General features: G+C 35.9%; 2 protein-coding genes across 6 annotated transcripts in view; both read right to left on the bottom strand.

Annotated features, from left to right (window-relative positions):
- The window catches only part of FHL5 (four and a half LIM domains 5), a 52,954-nt gene extending 40,090 nt beyond the window's left edge, over nt 1–12,864 (bottom strand). Inside the window, exons 1-2 of one of the 4 annotated variants that reach the window (XM_025382578.1) lie at nt 12,669–12,864; nt 12,062–12,292 (exon numbers count right to left, since the gene is read on the bottom strand). The gene's annotated coding sequence lies outside the window, so the exon portion shown is untranslated. Of the gene's footprint in view, nt 1–12,061; nt 12,395–12,668 lie in introns of those variants that run through there. The other 3 variants (XM_025382577.1, XM_025382579.1, XM_025382576.1) reach the window with 3 other exon arrangements.
- A 6,605-nt stretch (nt 12,865–19,469) lies between these two features.
- UFL1 (UFM1 specific ligase 1) overlaps nt 19,470–25,053 on the bottom strand; it is a 32,801-nt gene continuing 27,217 nt past the window's right edge. Inside the window, exons 15-19 of one of the 2 annotated variants that reach the window (XM_025383938.1) lie at nt 24,888–25,018; nt 23,189–23,269; nt 22,780–22,865; nt 22,047–22,227; nt 19,470–21,458 (exon numbers count right to left, since the gene is read on the bottom strand). In XM_025383938.1, coding sequence (XP_025239723.1) covers nt 21,243–21,458; nt 22,047–22,227; nt 22,780–22,865; nt 23,189–23,269; nt 24,888–25,018 — 695 coding nt within the window. In that variant the 3' untranslated portion in view covers nt 19,470–21,242. The remainder of the gene's footprint in view (nt 21,459–22,046; nt 22,228–22,779; nt 22,866–23,188; nt 23,270–24,887; nt 25,019–25,053) is intronic. The other variant, XM_025383939.1, reaches the window with a different exon arrangement.

Here is a 25,053-nt window from a genome sequence, read left to right as displayed (position 1 = left end):
TTTCTGTGCTTGCCCTTTAAAGGAGTTTCTCTCTTTTAAAGGATTCACTCATTCTGGGTCACTTGAGGAGTGACTTAACTGATAAATAATTGGGCAAAGGGGCACTTCATGTGGAGCCACATTCTTTCCCCTACTCCGTTGGAAGTTGCCAATGCATGGGCCTATGTTCCCTCTCTGCAGCGAGTTCACTCCAACTGCTCAGTCCCAGCTCATGAGGGAGCTCTGTAAGATCCAGGCTCTCTACTCCTTCTGGGAAGAAGCTGAATTCAGGCTGGGAAGGGAAGGGCTTGGTCTCTTATGCACGTTTTGTTTTCTATTCCCGCATTAACAATAATGATGTTAATAATAAATTGATCTGTACGTGATTTCTGTATCTATTTCTCAATTGCTTTAGAACTCTGAAAGGAGACATACATGATTAAGTGGAACTTTCCAGTCTAAACAAATGTTACAGTAAAGCTAGTTTTATTCTTGGTCTGTTTGTTGTATGTATGTGTATGCATATTGAGAGACGGGGAGAGGAGGGGAATGAGAGAGACATACATATATTAACTTTTGTTAACCAGATGTTAAATTAGGCAGCAGGACCTATTCTCTGATGATGCTAGTTATTATAGTTTAAATGAAAATAATCTCTTGGCTCAGTTAAAAAATCAAAAGCAGTAAATATTCCAACTACCTTCACTGAAATAACCATTAATTGTTATTTTAATTGTTATTTTAAATGTTTTTGAAAATTTAACTTGTGACCTATTTTCTCTTTAAAGTTTATTAGCTTTTTGGATTCTGAATATTATTTTTCCAGGTGGAATTCTGATAATAACATAAGTTTATTTCTACTAATCAATGTTTTCCAGATCATTTGGTATCTAAGTGAAGAATATTATAAGTGAAGTACCAGTATGTATTTTAATAAGAAATTATGGTTTATAAAGTGACTTTTTATATATTATTTAGAATAGCGATTCTTAACCATTTTATATTTAATAATTATTTAGCATATAATAAAAGCTATTTACCTCTTCTTAAAAATATATACAAATGCATACGTTCACAGAAATTTCTCAAACCCTGGGAAGGCAGGGTTCTTGGAATCAGGCTCTACAGTAGAGATCTGTACTATATAGAGCTCAAGGGCCAAATCTAGCCACTGCCTGTTTTTGTATAGTCTGAAACCTAAGCATCGCTTTTACATTTTTTAATGATAAATAAATACCAAAAGAGGAATATTTTTGACATATGAAATTTAAATATCGGTGTTCATAAGTAAAGTTTACTTTACACAGCCACACTCATTCATTATCATGCTATCTATGGCTCCTTTCCAGGTACAACAGTAGGCTGAGTAATTTTGAAGACTAAAATATTATCTGGCTCTTTGCAGAAAACATTTTGCTGATCCCTAATCTCAAGTTTCAAAGTACATTTTGTGCTTTTAATTGTATTTTGCTGGGTGTTTGTTAAAGTATGCTTAAGTTTAATTAGAATTTGAAAAGAACTTTCTATACACTACTTAAAAGAATATATATTTACTAAATGGTTTTAAAAATAATACTAGAAGTCATTAACACGGTGTTTGGAAGGGAATTTAATGGCATGGTGAAATGCTTATAATTCTCTAAGTGGGAAAAAAGTGTGAAATAGAATAATCAGTATGACCTCAATTATATACATTTTTTTAAAAGTAGAAACAAGTTTAGAAGAAAATATGCACAAATGTTAAGCTTCTTAATTGAAGCGAAGGAGTATTTAAAATTTTACTTTTCAGTATTTTTCAAATTGTATACTCTAATCTATCACTTCGGTAATAAGGAAACATAAGAAAAATATTGAAAAAATGGGAATATAATTGTTTAACTTTTTTAAAAAATTAAAGGTCAAAAATTAGAATATTTTGTGATAGTATAACTATCAACATGTTCAAGGAAACAAGTGAATAAACTAAATATAATTACAAGACCAGAAATCATTTTTATAAATGAAATCTTAATTTAGATAGCATGACAGCTTGGTGTCAGATTTTTTTCAAATGCAAATTATACCCATGAATCTACTAAAGAAGTGTTGATGTTTATGTGACAAAAAAGCTTAAACAAAATTGGAAGCATTTTAGTTCTATACTAGGAGGCATTTGGTCAAAATTGATGATAGACAGCTCCTTGTCAATAGGAGCCTCTTTCGTGTTCATTAGCACAATAGAGAGTTTCATGATATAAAGAAAATTGAACACCTTGACTCTTTTTCAGTAGGTTTATACTGGCTTGATCTAACTGATGAATAAATGAATGAAAATATGAATGAATGAATTACATGTATGTATGACTTTTTGTTACTGTCAAAAATAATACATAGTTTGATACCTTGATCAGGAGAACTGTTAATCTTCTTTTCAAAAGTATTAAGGGTCAGGGAGATAGCAGCAAGATAGCCAACTAGAAGCCCCTAGTGCTTACGCCCCTCTCAAAGACAGCCAGAACAATGGAAAAGCAGCTGCATTTCCATTGGGTGAGCACAAAACTCAGGATAGCTACATAGAGAATAAGGAAATGCCAGGCCTTCACCATCCCATCCCTGAAGTGGGATCAGCTGGGAGCCAGGAGGAACTTCTTATGGTGAGGAGGTAAGCAGGATGACTCCAACAACCTCCATCAATACCTTGGACACCTACAGATCTCCCCACTGGTGTTTTCTGGAGTCTTCTCAGGCACCAAGCCCACCTGGTGAAGCCTGCCTGGAGTCCATATAGCTGTGCTCAGCCAGAGAAGGAGTTGACACTGTGCCCCACCTGCTGTGGCCCATGTGACTACTGTGCTATGGCATCTTGGAACAGGAACTACAGATAGAGTGAGCCTTACTCAAGGAGTAAGTAGTCATGGCTCCCCTTCATCCCTGAGACTAAACCACCCCTGAACCACCCCATCCCAAGAGCCCCACATCCCCAGTATGTGCTGTTAGCAGTGTTAACACTTTCCTGTGGGGTCAAGAGGAGGTGGAATTGCTCTACCAACTCCTCCCCCTGCCCCTGCTGAAGCAGCACTCTGTCTCTTGGGAAAGCAATACCTTGGCTATTCAGACCAGTCACGTCTTCCTGGTGTCTAAGTTGAAGTGGTGCCCTGCATCCTAGGAAATGGTGCCTTGGCCACCCAGAACAGTCATGCACTCCATTACTTAATCTGAATTGATGCCCTGCATACCAAGAAAGCAGTGCTTGTGTAGCCAAGAACAGTCACATCCTTCAAACCTGAGCTGAAGTGGCACATTGTCCCTTGGGGAATTGTTGCTCTGGCTGAGCTGAGCAGAAACTGAGCTGAGACACCCTGCTCTATAAACTGAACAACTTTAGACTTTGATTCCCTGGAGCTGGCCTAGCTCTCTAGAGTCTCAGATGCTGAAGTACCCCTCTATCTAGGGAGTGGAGTCATTGCTGTGTTTTTTCCCACCTACCTGTCACCCAGGGAGCAAGCAACAGCTGTCCTCCACCATTTTGGAGTACTGAAAGCAAATGCACTTGGCCCCACACATTCTGGGATACTGCTGAGCACCACCATCCCAGGGTCTATAATCACTACTACCCAGTGCCTCATCCCTTGGAACCTGAGTTGACACTGAGCCCTATTGACTCAGGTTCCTGAATTGCAGCCGTATCCTGCTCCCCAGGCCAAAGTTCCAGAGCGCTCCTTATTCCCTGGAGTATTGAGGCCAGTGCTGTGCCCTGCCCCCAGGGGTAGAATCACAGCTACAACCTGGCACCCTGAGCCTGAGCTGCTAGGGGGTGCCTCAAAATGATAGATCATGGCTCTGTGGGTAACCTACATCAAACCCTGCCACAAGGGGTGAAGCTGTACCCCAAGGCCAAGTTGCCTCAATAGCTTTATGAGATACTGAGCTGAAAACTCCTACTGCACGTAGAACCCTGATCACTGCACTAGAACCCGTGCCACTGCAGTTGCTTGTAGGCCATGTCAGACTTGACACCAAATGGGATCCCCTCAGCTAAGTCTCCTTATTTCAGAGAAAACCAGAATAGGAGAACTCCAGAAGCCCTTAACACAAAGAACATTAAAAACCTATGTTGCCAATGCCATTGCCACAAACCTCTAAGCATAGGCTATGAGGCACCCACAGTTATTTCTGACCTTGAAAACAACTGAAGAAGCTGCACAGAGACTATATCTCTATACCTGTTATGAAACAGAGTCACTACACGTTTTCTAGCTGCACAGTAAAACTCAACTGCAGGATGAAACTTTCTTCATGAAAATCACTCTAGAAAGTTTGAAAAAGGTGATTATTTCACTAGATACACAGACATCAATGCAGGGACACAAGAAACATGAAAAAGCAAGGAAATAAGAGACCAACAAAGGAACATAAAAACTCTCTAGTAATAGACTCCAATGAAAAGGAAATCAATTAATTGCCAAAAAAAAGAAATGTAAAATAATGATCACAAGGAAACTCAATTAGATACAAGAAAATAAAGATAGACAATTAAATAAAATCAGAAAAACAATTCACAATATAAATGAAAAATTCAATGAAGAGATAAAAATCATAAAAAGAACAAAACAAGAATCCTGCAGTTGAAGAATTCAATGAATAAAATATAAAATAAAATAGAAAGTTTCAGAAGCAGACTTGATCAAGCAGGAAAAAGAATCTCTGAACTTAAAGTTGGGTCTTTTGAAGTTACCCAGTCAGAGAAAAGCAAAAAGAAATAAGAATGAAAATGAGTTAAGAAATCCTGTAAGATTTACTGGAAAACATTACACAAACAAATATTCATATTATGGGATTTCCAGAAGGAGAAGATAAGGAAAAAGGTATAGAAAGCCTGTTTAATAAAATAATAACTGAAAACTTCCCAATTTAGTGGTGGGGGTTGTGGAGGAGGGATATTTGAACATCCAGCTCCAGGAAACTCAAAATTTCCCAAATAGATTCAACCCCAAAAAGGTCCTCTTAGAGGTGCATTATAGGCAAATTGTCATAAGTCAAAGACAGAGTTCTGAAAACAGCAAGAGAAAATTGTCAAGTCACATAAGAGAACTGCCATTAGACTAATAATAAATTTTGCTACAGAAACCTCACAGGCGAGGAGATTATAAAGTTATAAACTCAAAGTGGTGAAAGAAGAAAAAAAAATTGCTAGCTAAGAATACTATACCCAGCAAAGTTACCCTTCAGAAATTAGGAAGAAATAAAGCCTTCTTGATGTAAGAAAAAAGTGAAGGAATTCATCCTTACTTGCTTTGCCTTACCAGAAATGCCTAAGTGATTTCCACTTATATCTGGAAGTGAAAATCACTGCCATGAAAACACACAAAGAGTATAAAGCTCATTTGTAGAGCAAATATATGAGGAGAAAGAGAAAAGAGTTAAACCCTGTCACTGCGGAAAACCACCAAACCACAATGATTAAAATAAGATAAAAAGAAAGGAAAAAAAGATATACAAGAAAACAGGAAAGCAACAAAATAGTGGGTGTAAGTCCTCACATCAATAATAACCTTGACTGTAAACAGACTAAATTCCCAACTGAAAAGATATAGACTAGCCGAATGAATTAAAAATAAAAGAGACCCAACTATATACTGCCTAAAAGAAACTCATTTCGCCTAGAAAGACACATACAGAATAAAAACAAGGGATGGAAAAAAAATCCACACAAATGGAAACCAAAAGCAAAGGAGAATAGCTATACTTATATCAGATAAAGCAGACTTTAAACAAAAAGCCATAAAAAGAGACAAGGTTATTGTCACTTCAGCAAGAAGATGTAACAATTGTAAACATATACACACCCAATACCAAAACACCTAGATTTATAAAGCAAATATAATTAAACACAAAGGAGAAATAGATTTCAGTACAATAATAGTTGGGCACTTCAACACCCCTCAGCATTAGACAGATCATTCAGGCAGAAAATTAACAAAGAAGCATTTAATTCAAACTTCACTTTAGACCAAATGGACCTACCAGCCATTTACAGAAAATTTCATTCAACAACTGCAAAATACATATTCTTTTCATTAGAAAATGGAACATTCTTTAGGATAGAACACATGGTAGGCCACAAAACAAATCTTAACAAATTTAATAGAAGTCATATCAGTTATTTTTTTATGACAATATAATAAAACTAGAAATCAAAATAACAAGAGGAACTTTAAAAATTGTACAAATACATAGAAATTATACAACATGTTCCTGAATAACAAATCGGTCAATGTAGAAATTAAGAGGTAGATTTTAAAATATCTTCAAACAAATGAAAATAGAAACACAAATTACCAAAACATCTGGGATATAGCAAAAGCAGTATTAGAAGGCAAGTGTGTAGCAACAAACACCTATATCAAAAAAGTAGAAAGATATCAAATAAGCTCATGTTGCACTTCAAGAAACTGGAAAAGCAAGAGTAAACCAAGGCCAAAATTAATAGATAGAAAGAAATAAAAGCATACATAAATAAAATTAAGACTAAAAAATACAAAATATCAACAAAATGGAAAGTTTAGTTTTTTTTGAAAAGATAAACAATATCAACATTCCATTGGTTTGACTACCCAAGAAAACCGTAAAGCTTCCAATAAAATCAGGAATGAAAAGGAGACATTACAACCAATACCATAGAAATACAAAAAATTATCAGAGACTATTATAAACAGCTACATACCAAAAACTTTAGAAGACCTGGCAGAAATGGGTAAATTTCTGGACACAAACAACCTATCAAAAGTGAACCAACAAGAAAGAGAATACCTGAACAGATCAATTACAAGTAATGGCATTAAGTCTGTAATAAAGTCTCTTATCAAAAAAAAGCTCAGAATACGATGGCTTCACTCTGGAATTCTACCAAAGATTTATAGAAGAACTAATACCAATTCTCCTCAAATTCTTCCAGAAATTGAAGATAAGGGAATTCTTTCAAACTCATTCTATGAGGCCAGTGTTACCTTGATACCAAAACTAGTCAAGAATGCAACAACAAAAAAAGGAAACTATAAGCCAATAAACATGATGAGCATAGTGCAAAAATCCTCAGCAAAATACTTGTGAACCAATCTGGCAGCACATTAAAGAGGTTATTCACCATATAGGTCAGATTTACCCCAGGGATGTAATACAGAAACGAATAAATGTGACACCTTGCGTCAACAAAATGAAGGACAAAAACCATTTGATCATCTCAAGAGATACAGAAAACATATTTGAGAAAAATCCAGCATCCCTAACAAATTCTCAACAAGTTAGGTATAGAAGGAATGTACTTCCACATAATTAAAGCCATGTATGACAAATCCACAGCCAATATCACACTGAATGGAGAAAAGTTTAAAGCTTTTCTTCTAAGATCTGGAACAAGACAATGATCTCACTTTCATCACTTTTATTCAAAATAGTACTGGAAGCCCTAGAGAGAGCACTTAGGCTAGAGAAAGACATAAGGAGCATCTAAATTGAAAAGGAGGTCAAATTGTCCTCATTTGCAGATAACAAAAGCTTCTATACAGAAAACCATCAAAGATCCACCAACAATCTCAGAACTGATAAGCAGATTCAGTAAAGTTGGAGGATACAAAATAAAAATACAAAAACCAGTAGCTTTTCTATACACCAAAAACAAACTAGTAGAAAAAAAATCAAGAAACAAATTGCATTTATAATAGCTACATAAGAAGTCATGTAGGAATAAATTTAACCAAGGAGGTGAAAGATTTCTACAATAAAAACTACAAAACACTGATGAAAAAAATTGAAGAGGACACACACACAAAAATCTCATGTTCATGAATTGTAGATATTAATATTGTAAAAATGACAATACTACTAAAAGTGATCTACCAATTCAATGCAATGCTATCAAAATACCAATGACATTCTTCACATAAACAAAAAAAATTTCCTACAATGTATATGAAACCGCAAAAGACCCTGAATAGCCAAAGCAATCCTGAGCAAAATGATCAAGCTGGAGAAATCACATTGTTGAACCTCAAAATATATTTCAAAACTATAGTAACCCAGATAGCATGATATTGGCATATAAATAGACACATAGAACAATGGAACAGAATAGAGAACCCAGAAATAAATTCACATAGTTACAGCCAAATGATTTTCAACAAAGCTGCCAAGAATATTTAATGGGGAAGGAACAATCTTTTTGAAAAATGATGCTGGGAAAACTGAATATTCATATGCAGAAAAATGAAACTGGATTTCTATCTCACATAACATGTAAAAATCAACTCAAAATGGATTAAAAACTTAAATATAAGACCTGAATCTATGAAGCAACTAGAAGCAAACATAGGGGAAATACTTCAGGACGTTGGTGTGAGCAAAGATTTCATGGATAAGATCTCAACAGCACAAACAGCCAAAGCAAAAATAAACAAATGAAATTATGTCAAACTGAAAAGCTTCTGCACAGCAAAGGAAACAGTTAACAGAGTGAAAAGACAACCTGCAGGATAGGAGAAGGTATTTGCAAACTATTCATCTGCCAAGAGTTTAGTATTCATAATATAAAATGAACTCAATAGCAAAAAAAAAAATTCACATTAAAAAGTAGGCAAATAAGCTGAATAGACATCTCTCTAAAGAAGACATACAAATGGCCAACAGGCATGTACAAAAAATGGTCAATGTCATTATCATCAGGGTAATGCAAATAAAAACCACAAGAAGATACTATCTCACCCCAGTTAGAATGGCTATCACCAAAGAGACAAAAAAAAAAAAAAAAAAAAAAAAAAGGGCTAACAAGGATGTGGTGAAAAGCAAACTCTTATATGCTATTTGGAATATACATATATATGTGTGTGTGTGTATATATATATCCATTATGGAAAACAGTATGGAGGTTCCTCAAAAAATTAAAATAGAACTACCATATGATCCAACAATCCCATTACTGAGTATATATCCAAAGGAAAGGAAATCAGTATGTTAAAGAGATATCCATACTTCCATGTTTATTGCAGTACTACTCACAAGACATAGCCAAGATACGAAATTACCTAAGTTTCCATCAATAGATGAATGGATTAAAAAAAGTGCTGTATATCCCAATGGAATATTATTTGGTTGTAAAAAAGAACAAATTTCTGCCATTCACAGCAACATGAATGAGCTTAGAGGACATTATTTTAAGTGAAATAAGCTAGAAACAGAAAGATAAATGCTGCATGTCCTCATGAATATGCAGAAGCTAAAAATGTCAATCTCATAGAAGGAGAGAGCAGAATAGTTCTTACTGGAAGCAAAAAAGGGTAGGGGGAGGAAAGAGATAGCCAAAGGTAGGCTAAGAAATACAAAATACAGCTAGATAGGAGGAATAAGTTCGAGTGTTCTATAGCACTATAGGGTAACTATAATTAGCAATTTATTGTATATTTTCAAATAGCTATAAGAGTGGATTTTAAATATTTCCAACACAAAGAAATGAAAAATAAAGTTATAAATTTGCTAATTACCCTGATGTGATAATTTGTTGTATACATGTATACAAACATCACATTGTACCCCATAGATATGTACAGTTATATGTCTATAGTAATAATAAAAGCAAAAAAGAAAAAAGAAGAAAATTCTTAGAAGTCATGTGACTTACAACATGTTACTTAAATTGTTTTATGAACAATTGTAAGAAATAATTAAACAGAATCAAACTAGAAAACAAGCCCCAGAAGCATATTTCTCCACTCCACTTCCACACCACCATCTTTAGAGGATTACAATTGCAATGAAATTGTAAAAATACAAAAAGGTATATTTTTAAATGTGAGGAGACAACCTGAATTTATCAAAATAATCTACTCAGGATCCATTTGGTAAATACTCCTTTGACAAAATGAATATGCAAAGGAATAGCTCAAAGCTTTGCTAAAAATCAAGTGAGATAAATTTAAGGTCCATTGGTGCTGGAAATGTAACCGAAGAATTTGAGAAGAAAAAAAATAAAAATGACTACTGTTATTATTAATCTAATATAAAATTCTGTAATACAGCTGTTGTAATTATATCTTTAAGGTAGGGAGGCAAACTCACCTGCCCTCATTCATAGAAAACTCAGTATGAATGACACTTCAAAACCTTGACTGTCTTCTCCACATCACACTATTGCTTTCAAATAGACTCTCTATCTTTATTTATTTAATGAATGTAAACCTTGCTGTTGACATACCCTAGTATGTTCTAATCAGGGTAATTAGCCCGTGTGAAAGTTTAGACATATAGTAAAGATAAGGTAAATCCAAACCCATAAGAATGCTTTACTAGTTCATATAAAATACTAGGGTATATCATCAATAAGCTTATTATTTATTTTTATTTTAAATAGAGTCTCCCTATGTTGCCCCAACTGGTCTTGAACCCCTGGGCTCTAGTGATCCCCACGACTTTGGCCTCCCAAAGCCAGGATTACAGAAGTGAGCCACCATGCCTGGCCTCAAGCTGATTATTTTGCAGGGATTTGAGGCATGTTGGGCAAAAAGGAGTCCTCCTTCTCCTCCTCTTCCTCCACCTCTTTCTTCTCTTCCTCTTCTTCAATGAGCTTTCAAGGGTACCAAAAAGCAACCAAGAAAAATGATGGTAATTGGAGAGGAAAAAGATAACTACGAGAACAGGGAAATGCAAGCTGGTTTAACTAATATCTGATTCAGAGCTTCCCATGCGGACCCAAGTATTCAGCTTTCATTTCTAAAGAGATCATATCCCCTCAATTGAAAACATAAAAATAAAAACAAATTAAAGCATCTCTAAATATTCTAAACTCTTATTTGTAATATTTTAGTAGAAAAGTACCCAGTCTTGTGTAATAAATACAAATTAATTCAGCTTTACTCAAAATGTTGGCAAGTGTAATGAAAATAAGAGGTAAATTTGTCAGTGAGGTGGTGTTATATTAAAACACAAATCTGCTACTCTTGCTTAGGTAGAACAGTCCCAGATTTGGCAACTAATGATAACGTGAGAATAAATAGAACAAGTGTAGAAAACAGACACCAGAGTTTACCTTCCCCTTAAAGCAATTTGGATTATGGCTTTAAGCATATATCATAACACATATGTTAAGAAATATCTTGTATGATACATATGTTTGCAATACTTATGTTAAATTTTAATCCATATGCTTTGCTAATAAAAATGCTAGTAATTACACATGATGGTATTGTGGATACGAAATGAGGGCTAAAAGAGCTCAAGGATTTCTTTACATTTTATGTATAAGAGCTATGCATTTTGTTAATAATTCTTTTTAATTTCCAATTTTCTGAAGTCTGAAATGACAGCCGAGTAGCTACATTTGGTTTTCAAATGAATGATAGGTACCAAAGAGGACAGGACTAAAATAGCGAGAGAGAAAGCATTAACACATATGGCGTGTATGCTTTTTGCCTGAATAACACTACCTCTGTTTCAAGAAGTAGCACTTTAAATTGATAGAGTCTATTATATATTTCTGTGGGCTGGAAACACAGATATTTTAATTTAACCTTAGGAAACCTAAGATTATGAATTTTTGTATGCCCACTTCTGGAAAGTAGGCAGATTTTTCTTGAAAATAGCAGGAATCTCATTAACTCCTTTTACTTAAAACCTGTAAGTGACTTCAAAATGTGCTCTTGAAATATAAATCTAGTCATAAAATATGCTAAGTGATAATGTTATTCATTCAAATAAACGAAGGCAAATAAAATCTCAAGAGCCCTCCTCTTCTTCCTCTTTTTACAACAATAAAGCTGTACCCTGCATTAAAACCATTAGAAAAACTCAAGAGACAATTCCAAGGAGTTATCTGGCACTATGTAACCTCCACACGCAAGTTATGAGAATGAGAAAAGCTCAGCATATAAAATTTGATAATCGTTAGCTAAAATGGCCAAGAAACTTCAAAAGGCATACACTTTTGCCAAGCAAAATTTTTCTCTTAAGGAGTTACTGGAAAGTTTATAAAAAATTCTCATCCTTAAAAAAAAGAAAATTAGAGAAGTCAAAATACCACAAAACAAAACAAAGGAAACATTTGGGGGAAAGAACTCACTTTGTCTTAAAGCCGCTTCTTCCTGTGATTTAAACAATACAAAAGGAGAATATATGTTGATTATTTTTCCTCCAATCCATATGCGTGTTAACTCCCAAAGGAACAGAAAGTCACCAGCACCATCTGAAGATCCCTTCCAACTGCATGTAGCTTTTTCAACTTTGCAGGAGAAAACAGAAGGGTCCCTGCATTTCCTCCAAGTCTTACACCATGTGCATTACTCCTACTGGGCTGAAAAAGCACTACTTGTCAATTTTTACTTAAAACTATGAGTAACAAATTCTCTGCAGGACATCCTTAAAGGGAAATTCTGCCAGGATTAGCATTCGAAGTATCTGGCTAAGCTCCAAAAAGTTTAAAATACACAACGTTCACACAGACACATACACACTTGAGAAATTTCCACTAACTAGGCTAAATTAAGGGCATATTTATAAAAATAATGCTCTAAAAGCATGATGTATTTTCTGTTTCCTCAATCTGTTTTTGGCTTTGTTTTCTTTGTTTTCTGGTGGTGATCAGAACCCTTCTTTTAGGTTGGAAATGTCTGAACTGCTGAGCTTTTCTTTTGGACTGTCTGGAAAGAGATGAGGCCCCATGCTCTTACCTGCAAAGCTATTGGTACCTTGAGAGATGACCCCCTGGGTTGTGGCCTCAATCACTGCCTTCTTGGGAAATTGGGGAACTCTGAGACATAAGTTTGAGTAGAGTACTCAAGGTAGTTCCCTGCTCTCTGGACTTGCAGTGTAGACCCAGCCTTTCCTGCTCTGCCTGCTTCCTGGTGAGCTGGCCACAATTGTGACATCACATCCATGGCTGTATGACTTCATAAAGCATAAACTCATTGGGTTTTTTGAAATCTTCGAAACACAAAAAGTAGACAGCGATGTCAAGAGTTGGATCTGAAGAAATTTTTGGATATTAAACCAATCCACAATAGGTATTCTCAGAGGGGCACACTGATTCATAAAGCAAGTGACATTTTCTCTTAGAATCTCCATTTGAGGCCATTTCTTCAGTTTGGAAGGCAGGATGAGAGAACAAATTCTGCCTTAATTCCAGACCAAACTTAAACTGTCCTTGTTCTAAGTGCTAAAGGAGTGAAATGTTAATATATTCTAAGGTCAAACTCGGGTATATACAGTCAAAGAACTTGACCTAGGGAAACACAGAGCCAGTTAACTGTATGTTTTGTTATTCACTTGGCTTTACTGATTAAGACATTATGAAAATGAACATATGGTGATTAACAACAATAAATTTGAATTCAGCAAAAGGATACAAGTATATTTCATTAGTAATAGATTTTAATCCTTAGGACACCATTGCTAAGCAGGTACTAGCTGTATTTTCCTTGTTTTATGGGCAAGGAAAGCAGTCTTTGAGACGTAAAAGTGCCTGGGACCATCACCCTCTTTATTTGTTCCCCTGCTTCCTGAGAGGGTAATCTACATTCACCAAGTCATTCCAAATCTACAACATTCTGAGTTTCCTTCCCCCTCCCAACTTATTACAATCTGTCTTTCACTTGAACCACCCCAAAAAAGCTTCATTAAGATCATATACAACCTTGATTAGCAACCCAAAGAGCATGGTCTTCAGTCTTACCAAAAAATTCTCATCTCTGGCCATGTCTATTTCTTTTTGAAATTATCTTTCCTTGGTTTTGCTATGTTACACTCTTCTGATTTTCTGTTTGCTCTTAGCATCTTCAGCCTTCTCTCTATTCACTTCAGTCTTCCCTAGAGTTTTATCCTCTGTTCATTATGCTTCTCTGAAGGTTCTCCATGATGTTCTTCATCGAAACAGTGAACAATTATACAACATGATTCCCAAATGTGTACTTTCATCTGATACCACTCTTCAAGGTTCCAGACCTGTATCCCACTATCTATTAGGCAACCGTGTCTAGAAGTCCCCAGACATCTCAAACTCAACAGTCCCAAATAATCCTCTTTGTCTTCTCCCCATTCCAAACTTGTTAGTTTGCTGTATATCCTACTTCAGGGAATGGCACAATCATCCACCCCTTATGTTAGAGTATTCCCTTTCCTCATCTATTCTCCATCATCCCCATCATTGTCCACCTTCTGTAGGTTCTAGTTTGTTAAATGATCTTTCTCAAATTTATCCTCATCCCTGCATTCCATGTCTCACGTTTCTCATTCAGATTATTCTATCAGCCATAAAATAACTGGCATCTGACTCAGCCTGGTCCCTTTCTATCCTTCTCTATAGAACAATATTATTTTTTTAAAAGTTTGTCAAATTATAAAATACATGCTTCTTGCAGATAATCTGGAACAGAAACTGAAAAACATATACCAAAAATGTAAAATGTAAAATGACTTTCAATCCAAGACAGCCCAGATGAAATCTTTGCGTACCTCTTTATACTTTATATTATTCATATATTAATGATAAAGAGAAATACATTTTTTTGGTAAATATATTTACAAAATGTATTTTGTAAATTTATTTACATTAGATATTTCTCCTAATACTATCCCTTCCCCAGACCCCCATTCTGCAACAGGCCCCAGTGTGTGATATTCCCCTCCCTGTGTCCATGTGTTCTCATTGTTTGACTCCCCTTTATCAGTGAGAACATGTGGTGTTTTCTCTTCTTGTGTTACTTTGCTGAGAATGACGGTTTCCAGCTTCATCCATGTTCCTGCAAAGGACACAAACTTATCCTTTTTTATGGCTGCATAGTATTCCATGGTGTAGATGTGCCACATTTTCTTTATCCAGTTTATCACTGATGGGCAAGTCAATAAAATATTTTTTAAAGTGGCTATAAAAAATAGTTGTGATATAATAAAATATATAAAGGAATAGCTCTCTCTTTTCTTTCTCTCTTTTTTCAACACTAAAAGATACACTCAGCATTTATAACATACGAATCACAGGACTGAGATTAAGATTGAAAAGAGGAAAGGAGAAAAATCTAGAACATTGACTTTAAGTACATTTACATTTATTAGGTTGTATTTAAACAACTATATTTTCTACGTGTCATATCTTCAAGTTCTTACCCAACTCTGAAGTCTGTATGATAGAATTAGGTTAAAGACTACATTTTAGATGAGTAAAGACAGGCTCAGTAGTAAAACAGTTTGACAAAGCACTTTTACTTCTTTACACTGAATAACACAAAACATGAGACAACCTTTGAGACTTTTGTCTTAGGTGGACTAATCAGATAAAAGTTTTCTTTGGCAGACTAGTATCTGAATAGACTATTTCAGAGCCAAGATTGACCCGTTTCTGTGCAAGACATGGTGTCCATGTTCCTCTCTACTAGAGGCTGGGAAAAAAAGGCGTATACAGTTTTTAGTCATTTTACTTCTCAGAAAAGGAAGACATTAATTTCATGAATAATATGTACATTTTAAAGAATTTTGGTAAATTGCCAAATTGCTTTCCAGAATGTAATTTTTTTAGAAGACAAATCTAATAATTTAATTTCCCTGGTTAGTTGAACCTTTTAAAGGCTTCTGTGTTTTTGAGATAGTGGTTAAACTTTGTAGCTTAGTGTTTAAGGCATTTCACAACCCCCCATTCTCTCTACTTTATCTTACACTACTTCCCCAGATCAGTTATCATATTTCTCAGACTTCTGGGCTCCCCACATCTCATTCTTTCATTCTAATTAGCGTCGTAGTACTTCTGTTCCTCCTTTTCTCTGTCCCAATGTGCTCTTCTCCTGTCTCTCATTTTCACCAAGGCTAATCCTTCTTTTTTTCTCTCTGGACTCTTGGTTCAGGTGTCATTTCTAGCCTCCCCATTATGCAACACAGTCTGAATTTCATTTCTTGTCACAACACCCTCTGTGTACTTCTACCAAGACACTATATTTAACTGTAATTGTTGACTCTTGTTATCTCCTTGAAAGTAAAGCATACTTTTAAAGTTTGTATGTGTCTTCCTAGTATTTACCTGTCATACAAGATCCAGTAAATTAGGCCAAGTCCATAAATTCACTATGTCCTCCCTTTCTTCTATCTCACCATCAGTGTAATCCTGTTTTTCCTGCTCCTTAAAACAAACACCCACGTTGTCTTACTAGTAATCACTTAAGAGAAATAAAGATGCAACTAGGGGCAAATTTGATAAAACAAATAATAAAACACTGGGAACTTACAAACATTGAATACGTGTTTACAGTGGTTATTCCTTCTTTTTTATGATGTAAGTGGAATACAAATTGTTTTTCTGAAAGCCTGAAAGTCAGAGTTTCATTCTTAGATGGTTTGAAAGAAGTCTCTCCTGGCTGTATTTATTCTGTTGTATGCTTAGTAGGGTCCTCAAGATAGAGCAGCTTGTGTGAATTTGTAGGTCATCTAAATAGCCACTTGAACAGTGCTCCCAGACTTGTGTGGAAAATGTACATCCCAGGGGAGTTTTTTTGTGTGCTTTTATTGCATCTCCCATGTATTGGGGAAAATTCTTCATTCGTCTTAGTGAAAGACAGTAAATCTTCCATCCTCATACTCCCTCCCAACTCACATCAGTTAGTTCTTGATAGAAAAAAATTCCATTTGGTTCTGTGAAATGGTTTGGCTGTGCCTCCACCCAAATCTCATCTTGAATTGTAACTCCCACATTTCCCATGTGTCATGGGAGGAATCTGGTGGGAGGTGATTGAAATATGGGAGCAGGTCTTTCCTGTGCTGTTCCCGAGATAGTGAATGAGTCTCACGAGATCTAATAGTTTTAAAAACGGGTTTCCCTGCACAAATTCTCTTGTCTGCCGCCATGTGAGATGCGCCTTTCACCTTCTGCCATGATTGTGAGGCTTCCCGAGCCATGTGGAACTGTAAGTCCAATAAACCTCTTTCTTTTGTAAATTGCCCAGTCTTGCGTATGTCTTTATCAGCAGCATGAAAATGGACTAATACAGTAAATTAGTACCAGTAGAGTTGGTGCAGCTGAAAAGATACCCGAAAATGTGGAAGTGACTTTGGAACTGGGTAGTAAGCAGAGGTTGGAACAGTGTGGAGGGCTCAGAAGAAGACAGGAAAATGTGGGAAAGTTTGAAACTTCCTGGAGACTTGAATGGCTTTGCCCAAAATGCTGAGAGCAATATGGACAACAAAGTCCAGGCTGAGGTGATCTCAGATGGAGATGAGGAACTTGTTGGGAACTGGAGCAAAGGTGACTGTTGTTGTGTTTTAGCAAAGAAACTGGCAGCATTTCTCCCCTGCCCTAGAGATCTGTGGAACTTTGAACTTGAGAGAGATGATTTAGGGTATCTGGTGGGTGAAATTTCTAAGCAGCAAAGCATTCAAGAGGTGAGTTGGGTGCCATTTAAGACATTCAGTTTTATAAGGGAAGCAGAGCATAAAGGTTTGGAAAATTTGCAGCCTGACGATGTGATAGAAAAGAAAAACCCATTTTCGGAGGAGAAATTCAAGCCAGCTGCAGAAATTTGCATAAGTAACAGGGACCCTAATGTTAAATCACCAAGACAATGGGGAAAATGTCTCCATAGCATGTCAGAGATCTTCACAGCAGCTTCTCCCATCACAGGCCGGGAGGCCTAGGAGAAAATGGTTTCATGGGCTGGGTCAACGTGCTGTGTGCAGCCTAGGGACTTGGTGCCCTGCATCCCAACCACTCCAACAGTGGCTTTAGGGGGTGCAAGCCCAAGCCTTGGCAGCTTCCACGTGTTAAGTCTGCGAGTGCACGAAGTCAAGAATTGAGGTTTGGAAATCTCCGCCTATATTTCAGATGTATGGTAACGCCTGGATGTCCCTGCAGATGTTTGCTGCAGGGGCGGGGTCCTCATGGAGAACCTCTGCTGGGGCAGTGCAGAAGGGAAATGTGGGATGGCAGCCCCCACACAGAGTCCCTACTGGGGCACTGCCTAGTGGAGCTCTGAGAAGAGGGCCTCTATCCTCCAGACCCCAGAATAGTAGATCCACTGACAGCTTGCACCATGTGCCTGGAAATGCCACACTCAATGCCAGCCTCTGAAGGCAGCCGGGAGGCTGTACCCTGCAAAGCCACAGAGGGGAAGCTGCCCAAGACCATGGGAACTCACCTCTTGCATCAGTGTGACTCAGATGCAAAACATGGAGTCAAAGGGAGCATTAAGATTTGACTGCCTGCTGGACTTTCGACTTGCATAGGGATTGCAGACCCTTTGTTTTGGCCAATTTCTCCCATTTGGAACGGCTGTATTTTCCCAATGCCTGTACTCCCATTGTGTTTAGGAAGTAACTAACTTGCTTTTGATTTTATAGATTCATGGGAGGAAGGGACTTACCTTGTTTCAGATGAGACACTGGACTCTGGACTTACGAGTTAATGCTAAAATGAGTTAAGATTTTGGGGGACTGTTGGGAAGGCATGATTGATTGATTTTGAAATGTGAGGACATGAGATTTGGGAGGGGCCAGGGATGGAGTATGTTTTGGCTGTGTCCCCACTCAAATCTCATCTTGAATTCTGACTCCCACAATTCCTACTCCTGGCTGTGTCATGGGAAGAACAGGGTGGGAGGTGATTTAATTATGGGAGCAGGTCTTTTCTGCTCTGTTCTCGTGATAGTCAATGAGTCTCATGAGATCTAATGAATTTAAAAGGGGGAGTTTCCCTGTACAAGCTCCTCTTCCCTTGTCTGGCATCATGTGAGACATTGCCTTTCACCTTCTGCCATGATTGTGAGGCCTCTCCAGCCACGTGGAAATTTAAGTCCAATAAACCTCTGTCTTTTGTAAATTGCCCAGTCTCAGGTATGTCTTTATTAGCAGTGTGAAAATGGACTAATACACTCTGGGTCTAGTGTCGTTTCTGAGGAAGGAATGAACTGTTCCTTTTCAATCTGATTCCAGCTTCAGATCACCATTGCACCCTGACCTTATCCTTGGTGCTTTTTGGTCTGACTAAAGCATATTCTCTAATAAGTTCAAGATGGCTCTACATTCAGGTTAAGCAACTATTACACTTATTGTCCTAATTTAGCATTAAGGTCTTTTCACAAAATACACTGCGATTTTGATACTATATGCCACTCTTCATTGGATCTTTCTGATGGCCAAGAGTTTCCTTTGACTCCTGAAAAACATGTAAGTCTAGAGCTGGAACACATGAACATGAATACCTAAGCACATTTTCCAATATTTCTACCCCAACTGCAATAGCAGGAATTAGCATATGCAAGAATATAGCTACACATTTGCTGAAATCTAGTTAACTGAGAAATCATTTACTAAGATAAAATGGTTCTAGAATGGCAAACTCTCAAGGAATGAAAGACACTGAGAGCTATGGAACTATTTTTGTGTAAGAAAAATAAAATCCTTTAATAATGTTCAAAATGAGAATTCAAAATATATATACATAAAATATATGCACCAGTTAATCTTTGTGTTAATAGAAGCTTCAAAGTACTATAAAATTTAGTACAATAGGTAACTTTATTTTAAATAACTTTCTTAACCCTGCCCATTAAGATCACAGTAAACATATAATAATTTTTATTAAGGAAATTAATCTTTACATACAAAATCAGCTATGTAATTTTACTTACAAAACAATAAAAACCGTTCTTTACTGTGGCAACAAAAGAAGCATTTTGACAAATGAAAAAAATGCAAACAAATTAAAACAATGCTTTTCATTTTACTTGCTTCACTGTCTCTTCTACTTATTTTCTATGATCGTTTGACACAAACATGGATTACTTTCATATCTACTGAAACATAAATGATAAGGTTCTTAAAGGTTGAATTAAAAGTCTGGGTGTTCAATATTTTAGAAGCTGAATAAACAAAACGAAATTGGGGTTTGTGATTACAGAGGATTTATCATTTTTCCCTTTCCATATGAAAATATATAATAGAAAATTACCCACGGGAAACATTTTAAAATTTAATGTTGCATTCCTATCAACTTTAATAATAATGCCAAGTCAGCAATTTAATTACTTTCACTAAGGATTAATACTTTGTCTAGAATGGAGTAGAGGTAGACTGATCTTTTTGTATTCAAATATTTTAAAATATAAAGTTTAAAATGTCATAAGGAATTATATAAAATAGTATTTTTAAATATTTGAAATTTAATTTGTAATTACATTAAAAATAAATTCCTTTTTGATAAATAGTAAATTGTTGCTTGAAATTCATTTGGTTGAAATTATTACTCTAAGGACCTTTTTAAGTTATTTTTAACTAATAATCTTCAGAAAACAAAAATACTTATTTTTTAATAAGGGTTTCTAGTTTTGGAAAAAAGCTTGTAATGATTTAAATGCAAGTACAGATGTTCCTACCACTGGAAAAGGCATCCTATCTGTTTTTTACACTAGTATTTACAAAGTATTATGTGATAGAGCAGCTACGGAACTAAAAAAATAAAATGTACAAATGCAAACTGGATCAAAGAAAAATCTTTGTATAAAATGCTTATTCCAATGTTAAATATGACTTATGCTTACTGGTAATAAATTGCATGTGTTCTCTCTCTTGTTAGTAGCTTGTTTTAGAATAGAACACAACAATGCATGGGCCACTCTAGCGTTTCTTGTGCACCTGTAAAGGCATCCTTGTGGCCCCAACCAAAATCAATGTTTATTCTGCCAAAAATAAAGCAAGGGCTTAGTAATAATTTTTCTTTTTTTGTAAATTTCTGTATTTTAGTTTTGAAGTAGTGTTTTCTATTTAAAAATAAAATACATGATTTATTTTCATTTCTGACACAGAAGTGTTTCTTTTTTTTTTTTTTTTTAAAAAAAAGACCACATTTTAAATTTCTACTTAAATGTATTTAAAGTATACATTTAAGTATACCGGCACTCACAACAAATGAATCCTTCCCCAGGGATAAATGGATCAGAAAATTGGTTTTTCATTCAACATTTGGAAAGAAAACAAACCTGAAATATGTAATTTTTTAAATTATGTGAAAATAATGTTGATGTGAAAAATTTCATATAGTATTTGTGTGAAAATAAGGTGGAAACAAACTTCCATGAAGAACCCAATTTACAAAAATTCACATCTTTTTAAGATTTACATTTAATACAACACTACTGTTTTAACTGAATTGTGTGTGTATGAGGTGGTTTTTGCGAGGAGAGGGGAGCTGTATAGTGACTACTTTTGTGTGACCACTCACCTCCAATCTTGGGGGAAAATGTTTACTATATGACAAATGTAAATTAAGATCATTACTCTTCTGTCACAGATGATTTCCTAGATTTGAGAACAAGGTCTTTAATGGATGAAGAAAGTTCTTGAAGCTCTTTACGAGTATTGGCAACATCTTCTTGTTCTTTGCCTAATTCATTATTCAAGGGATAATCTCCCTGCCCAGTCTTCTTATTTTGACTGACTAGCTGCTTTACAACCAAACCTTGATACTTTACCAAAAGAGCATGCTGATCCTGTGAAAAGGGAAAGAAAAGTTAACCAACACAATTTAACTCTCTGTGGAACAGATAAAGTAGAATTTCTTTAACTAATACACATTGAAGGTCCTCATCTTTACAAAAAACTGGCCATGTAAGTAGCAAGTCTAATCTAGCAGTTTCTGCTCTCAAGGAGTGTACAATTTAGAAGAGATAAAACATGAATGCAAATCACTTTACCATAAGTTGACCCTGCCTGGTTCTATCACCAAAGATACAGTCAAAGGGATAGGGAAGTTCCCTTTTAGTTGAGGGGTTTTATAGGTAAAAGGGACAGGAAAAGACATTTGAATGGGTCGTTGAGGGATAAATTAAACATAAAGAAGCTGAAATGGGAGATTTGACATAATCGTATCTTTTCTGAAAGCTTAATTTCTTAATTGTAGCTTTCCTGAAAGCTTAATTAATATCCTAATCCTCTGTTCACATTTTTGGAAATGGACTTTGATGTTAATATGTTTTATACCTGAGTGCTGACAATAATTCGTCTCAATCCACTCAAAATATTCAGAATCTAAAACTTTGAAAGATTTGAAAGTTTCAAGTGTATTGAAAATGTAATACCTCTGGAATTTTACTATTAAGAAAAGCAATGATCTGTGGGACACATCTTCCAGGTGCATGGAGCATGGTGTGGGTTGAAAACTGAAACAACAGGACTGATGTGAGGTGCAGAATAAGAGCAGGGTCTTCCGTGACCTTCAGCTGTTCAGCCAGTGCTTGTCGATGCTGGAACAGTATCTGTCTAAAAAAAAAAAAAAAGGCACACAAATTCATTATCATAATTTAAGAAGTTCTCACCAATTTCAATTCATCCCTTTCTGTTAATTTTTAGCTTCCCTAGTTTATCTAATTCCATAAATATTTTAAGTTAACTTTTCAATAGGGATATATACACATAAAACCTAAATGGCATGGATAGATTAGTATGCTACAAAATTAAAGAAAAAGTTATAGAGTGGGAATACTCGAAGTATGTTTTTTGTTTTGAGTTGCTGGAGGTCAAACAAATTCGCACTGATTTAGATGAGGTTTGCTGTAAGGAAAGTCCCCAAGCTAATAAAAAGTTCCTGGGCTTGATGAACTATAGGATAAAGAAACTCTGCTACTTGATCCAGAGGGTCAGAGAGAAATATCTATTTTAAGACTTCGAATATCTGGAAGGTCTACAGCCATTTAGATATATTAGACACATTAGATACATATTCTCTATGTAACAGTCAGACAAATTCAAATTTCAGATATGAAAAGTCCCACATTTAAGAACACTACCAAATATATACTAATTTAATGTTACCTTTCCCTTTTTTTGTCTCCCCTTTTCACCATAATATCACAAGCTTCTGCTGCAGAATCCAGAGAAGAAATAAAGTCTTCTATGCTCTGAAAAGGCATTGAATACCATAATTTACTTCTATATGTAACTGCCTAAAGAAGTACAGCCATTTAATAACTATTTTGTAATTTTACAACCTAAATACAATTTTTAAAAGGGTCACTTTCTCAATAAATTAGAAATTGTGATATAGAACTAAAAATGGTAAAATGCCAGTAGCTTGGTCTTCTCTTCACCTTTCAAAGAGGCAGCTGAGCGCAAAATACTAGTTTTAGATTGGATTTACAATTACTCTGATAAAAAATCTACTCCAAGATCTTTGTAACAAACTGCTAGCCCTGACATGTAAACAGAATAAAACTTTACTTACCTTTTCATTCAGAGAGTTATGGAGTTTTGTAAGAGCTACTTTGGTTTCTTCTGATAATTTACTTAAAATTTTTTTTCTTATCTGTAGGGGTAAATAAAAATTCTTTCAGTACTGTGCTTTTGACATGCAGTGGATACAAGATAAAGTGAAAAAAATACTGTAACAAGTTGCTGAGTGGAATTTATCATATTCTTGAATTTAAGATCTCAAATTAGAGACAAAAACATTATTAGAGTCAATAGCCAATCAGCCAAACAGGCTAGATACAGCCCTGCTGCTCCCACCTGCTTCATCAATGTTAGAGAAAGACTAGAGTCACTGACCTTGTGAGAAACAGAATATTTGGGTTAAGAGGCTAATTCTTCCATTGGAGCAGGAAGAGAGTGTTTTTCTCTCCCCAGTGACAGCTGTGAAGGGCCCCACTCATAAAGACCAAGGATGCCTAGAAGATGGGAGACTGAGCTCTTGTTCAAGGTTGGATGCTTGTTATGCTCTATGGTGTGAGGAATCTTTTCAGCACCTCTCTCTACATGTAAGTGTCCACTGGAGTTTTACGGTATTCTTGATCAGTCTTTTAGTTTCTTCTGGCATTAAATTTTGGAGCAGACGTGCTGGAACGGCTTGACAACAGGCTCTGAAGTGTATAATGTCTGGGAAGATTAGGGACTAGTTGCTCCTGTCTAGCCTCCCTGCCCCAATCACACACCAATCCTTCTGTGGCCCTTAAAGAGCATGGAACAGGATCTCCTGTATTTTCCACAGCAGAGGTTGGTACAAGGGCCGGAGACACTAAACTGTCCAGACAATTGGGAATTTGCTGCTCAAGAAGAAGGGAAGGGGGCCAGCACCTTGCTGGGGTAGGAGGAATAACTGTTCCTGTTTGAGGGATGGTCCTTACTGTGAGAAGTCACATGAAACTAAACAACATTCCAAGGAAACAACTTATATTGCCTATGAGGCAATGACTAACTACATCACCAAAGACCACAAACATCAGACTGATTTGGTTTGACTGTGATCAAAGCAGTGATATGTAGTCAGTCACATCAAGACACTTCTTCTTCCCTCATTTTTCCTAAATCTCCAACTTGAAGTGGACCTAGAGAGGTGAGGAAGGAGGAGGAAGAATAGGAAAGAGGAAGAGGAAGAGGAAGAGGAGGTGGGAGGAGGATAGAGAAGAAAGAGGACGAGAAGGAGGGGTTGTCATCTTGGGACAGACCGCACCTTTCTTTCTCTATGCAATTGGGAGCCATTGCTCTACATTACATCGCAAGAAGGGAATAGATGAGCTTTTGAATTTAGTTTGAGATTAGAGTTTTAAAAAATTAAATTGGAATTAGTCTAAACATTGAAATGAGATGTCCTTAAAGGAAAAATAACTTCAAAGATATGAAAACAGGTCAGAATGTTATGGGATTTGCCAGTCATTAGGAAGAGGGAATGTGACATAATAATTAGGAAAAAACTGTTTATTCTAAAGTAATAAAGCATCATTATTTTAACAGACTAGTTATACTGCCAATCCTGCTAGCAACTGTATATATTATTGTACAAAAGTTGAATAAAAAAATCTTAGATTTTTTTCCTCAAACCTCTTTTACTGTATTTTATTTTCCTCTTTACTCCAAATAAGATAAAATAAAATGTGTATAGATGCAAAACAGAACACATGAAGAGCAGTAAGCAATCATTAACATACTTCACTTGTAATGGCTGCAGGATCATCTACGGCCATCATTAAATCCGAAGCTAAGAAGTTGAAAATGAGGTTAGTGATATCAGTACACACTGACTTCAGCAAGTGTTTGGTAAGAGCAGCCTGTGTGTCATCTGGAAAATAAAGGAGCTTTATTAAGACTAATTTA

This window comes from Theropithecus gelada, chromosome 4, assembly GCF_003255815.1.
Source record: "Theropithecus gelada isolate Dixy chromosome 4, Tgel_1.0, whole genome shotgun sequence".
NCBI classification, from domain to species: domain Eukaryota; kingdom Metazoa; phylum Chordata; class Mammalia; order Primates; family Cercopithecidae; genus Theropithecus; species Theropithecus gelada.
The sequence above is the reverse complement of the archived record's forward strand: the minus strand, read 5'-3'. Positions and strand labels throughout refer to the sequence as shown.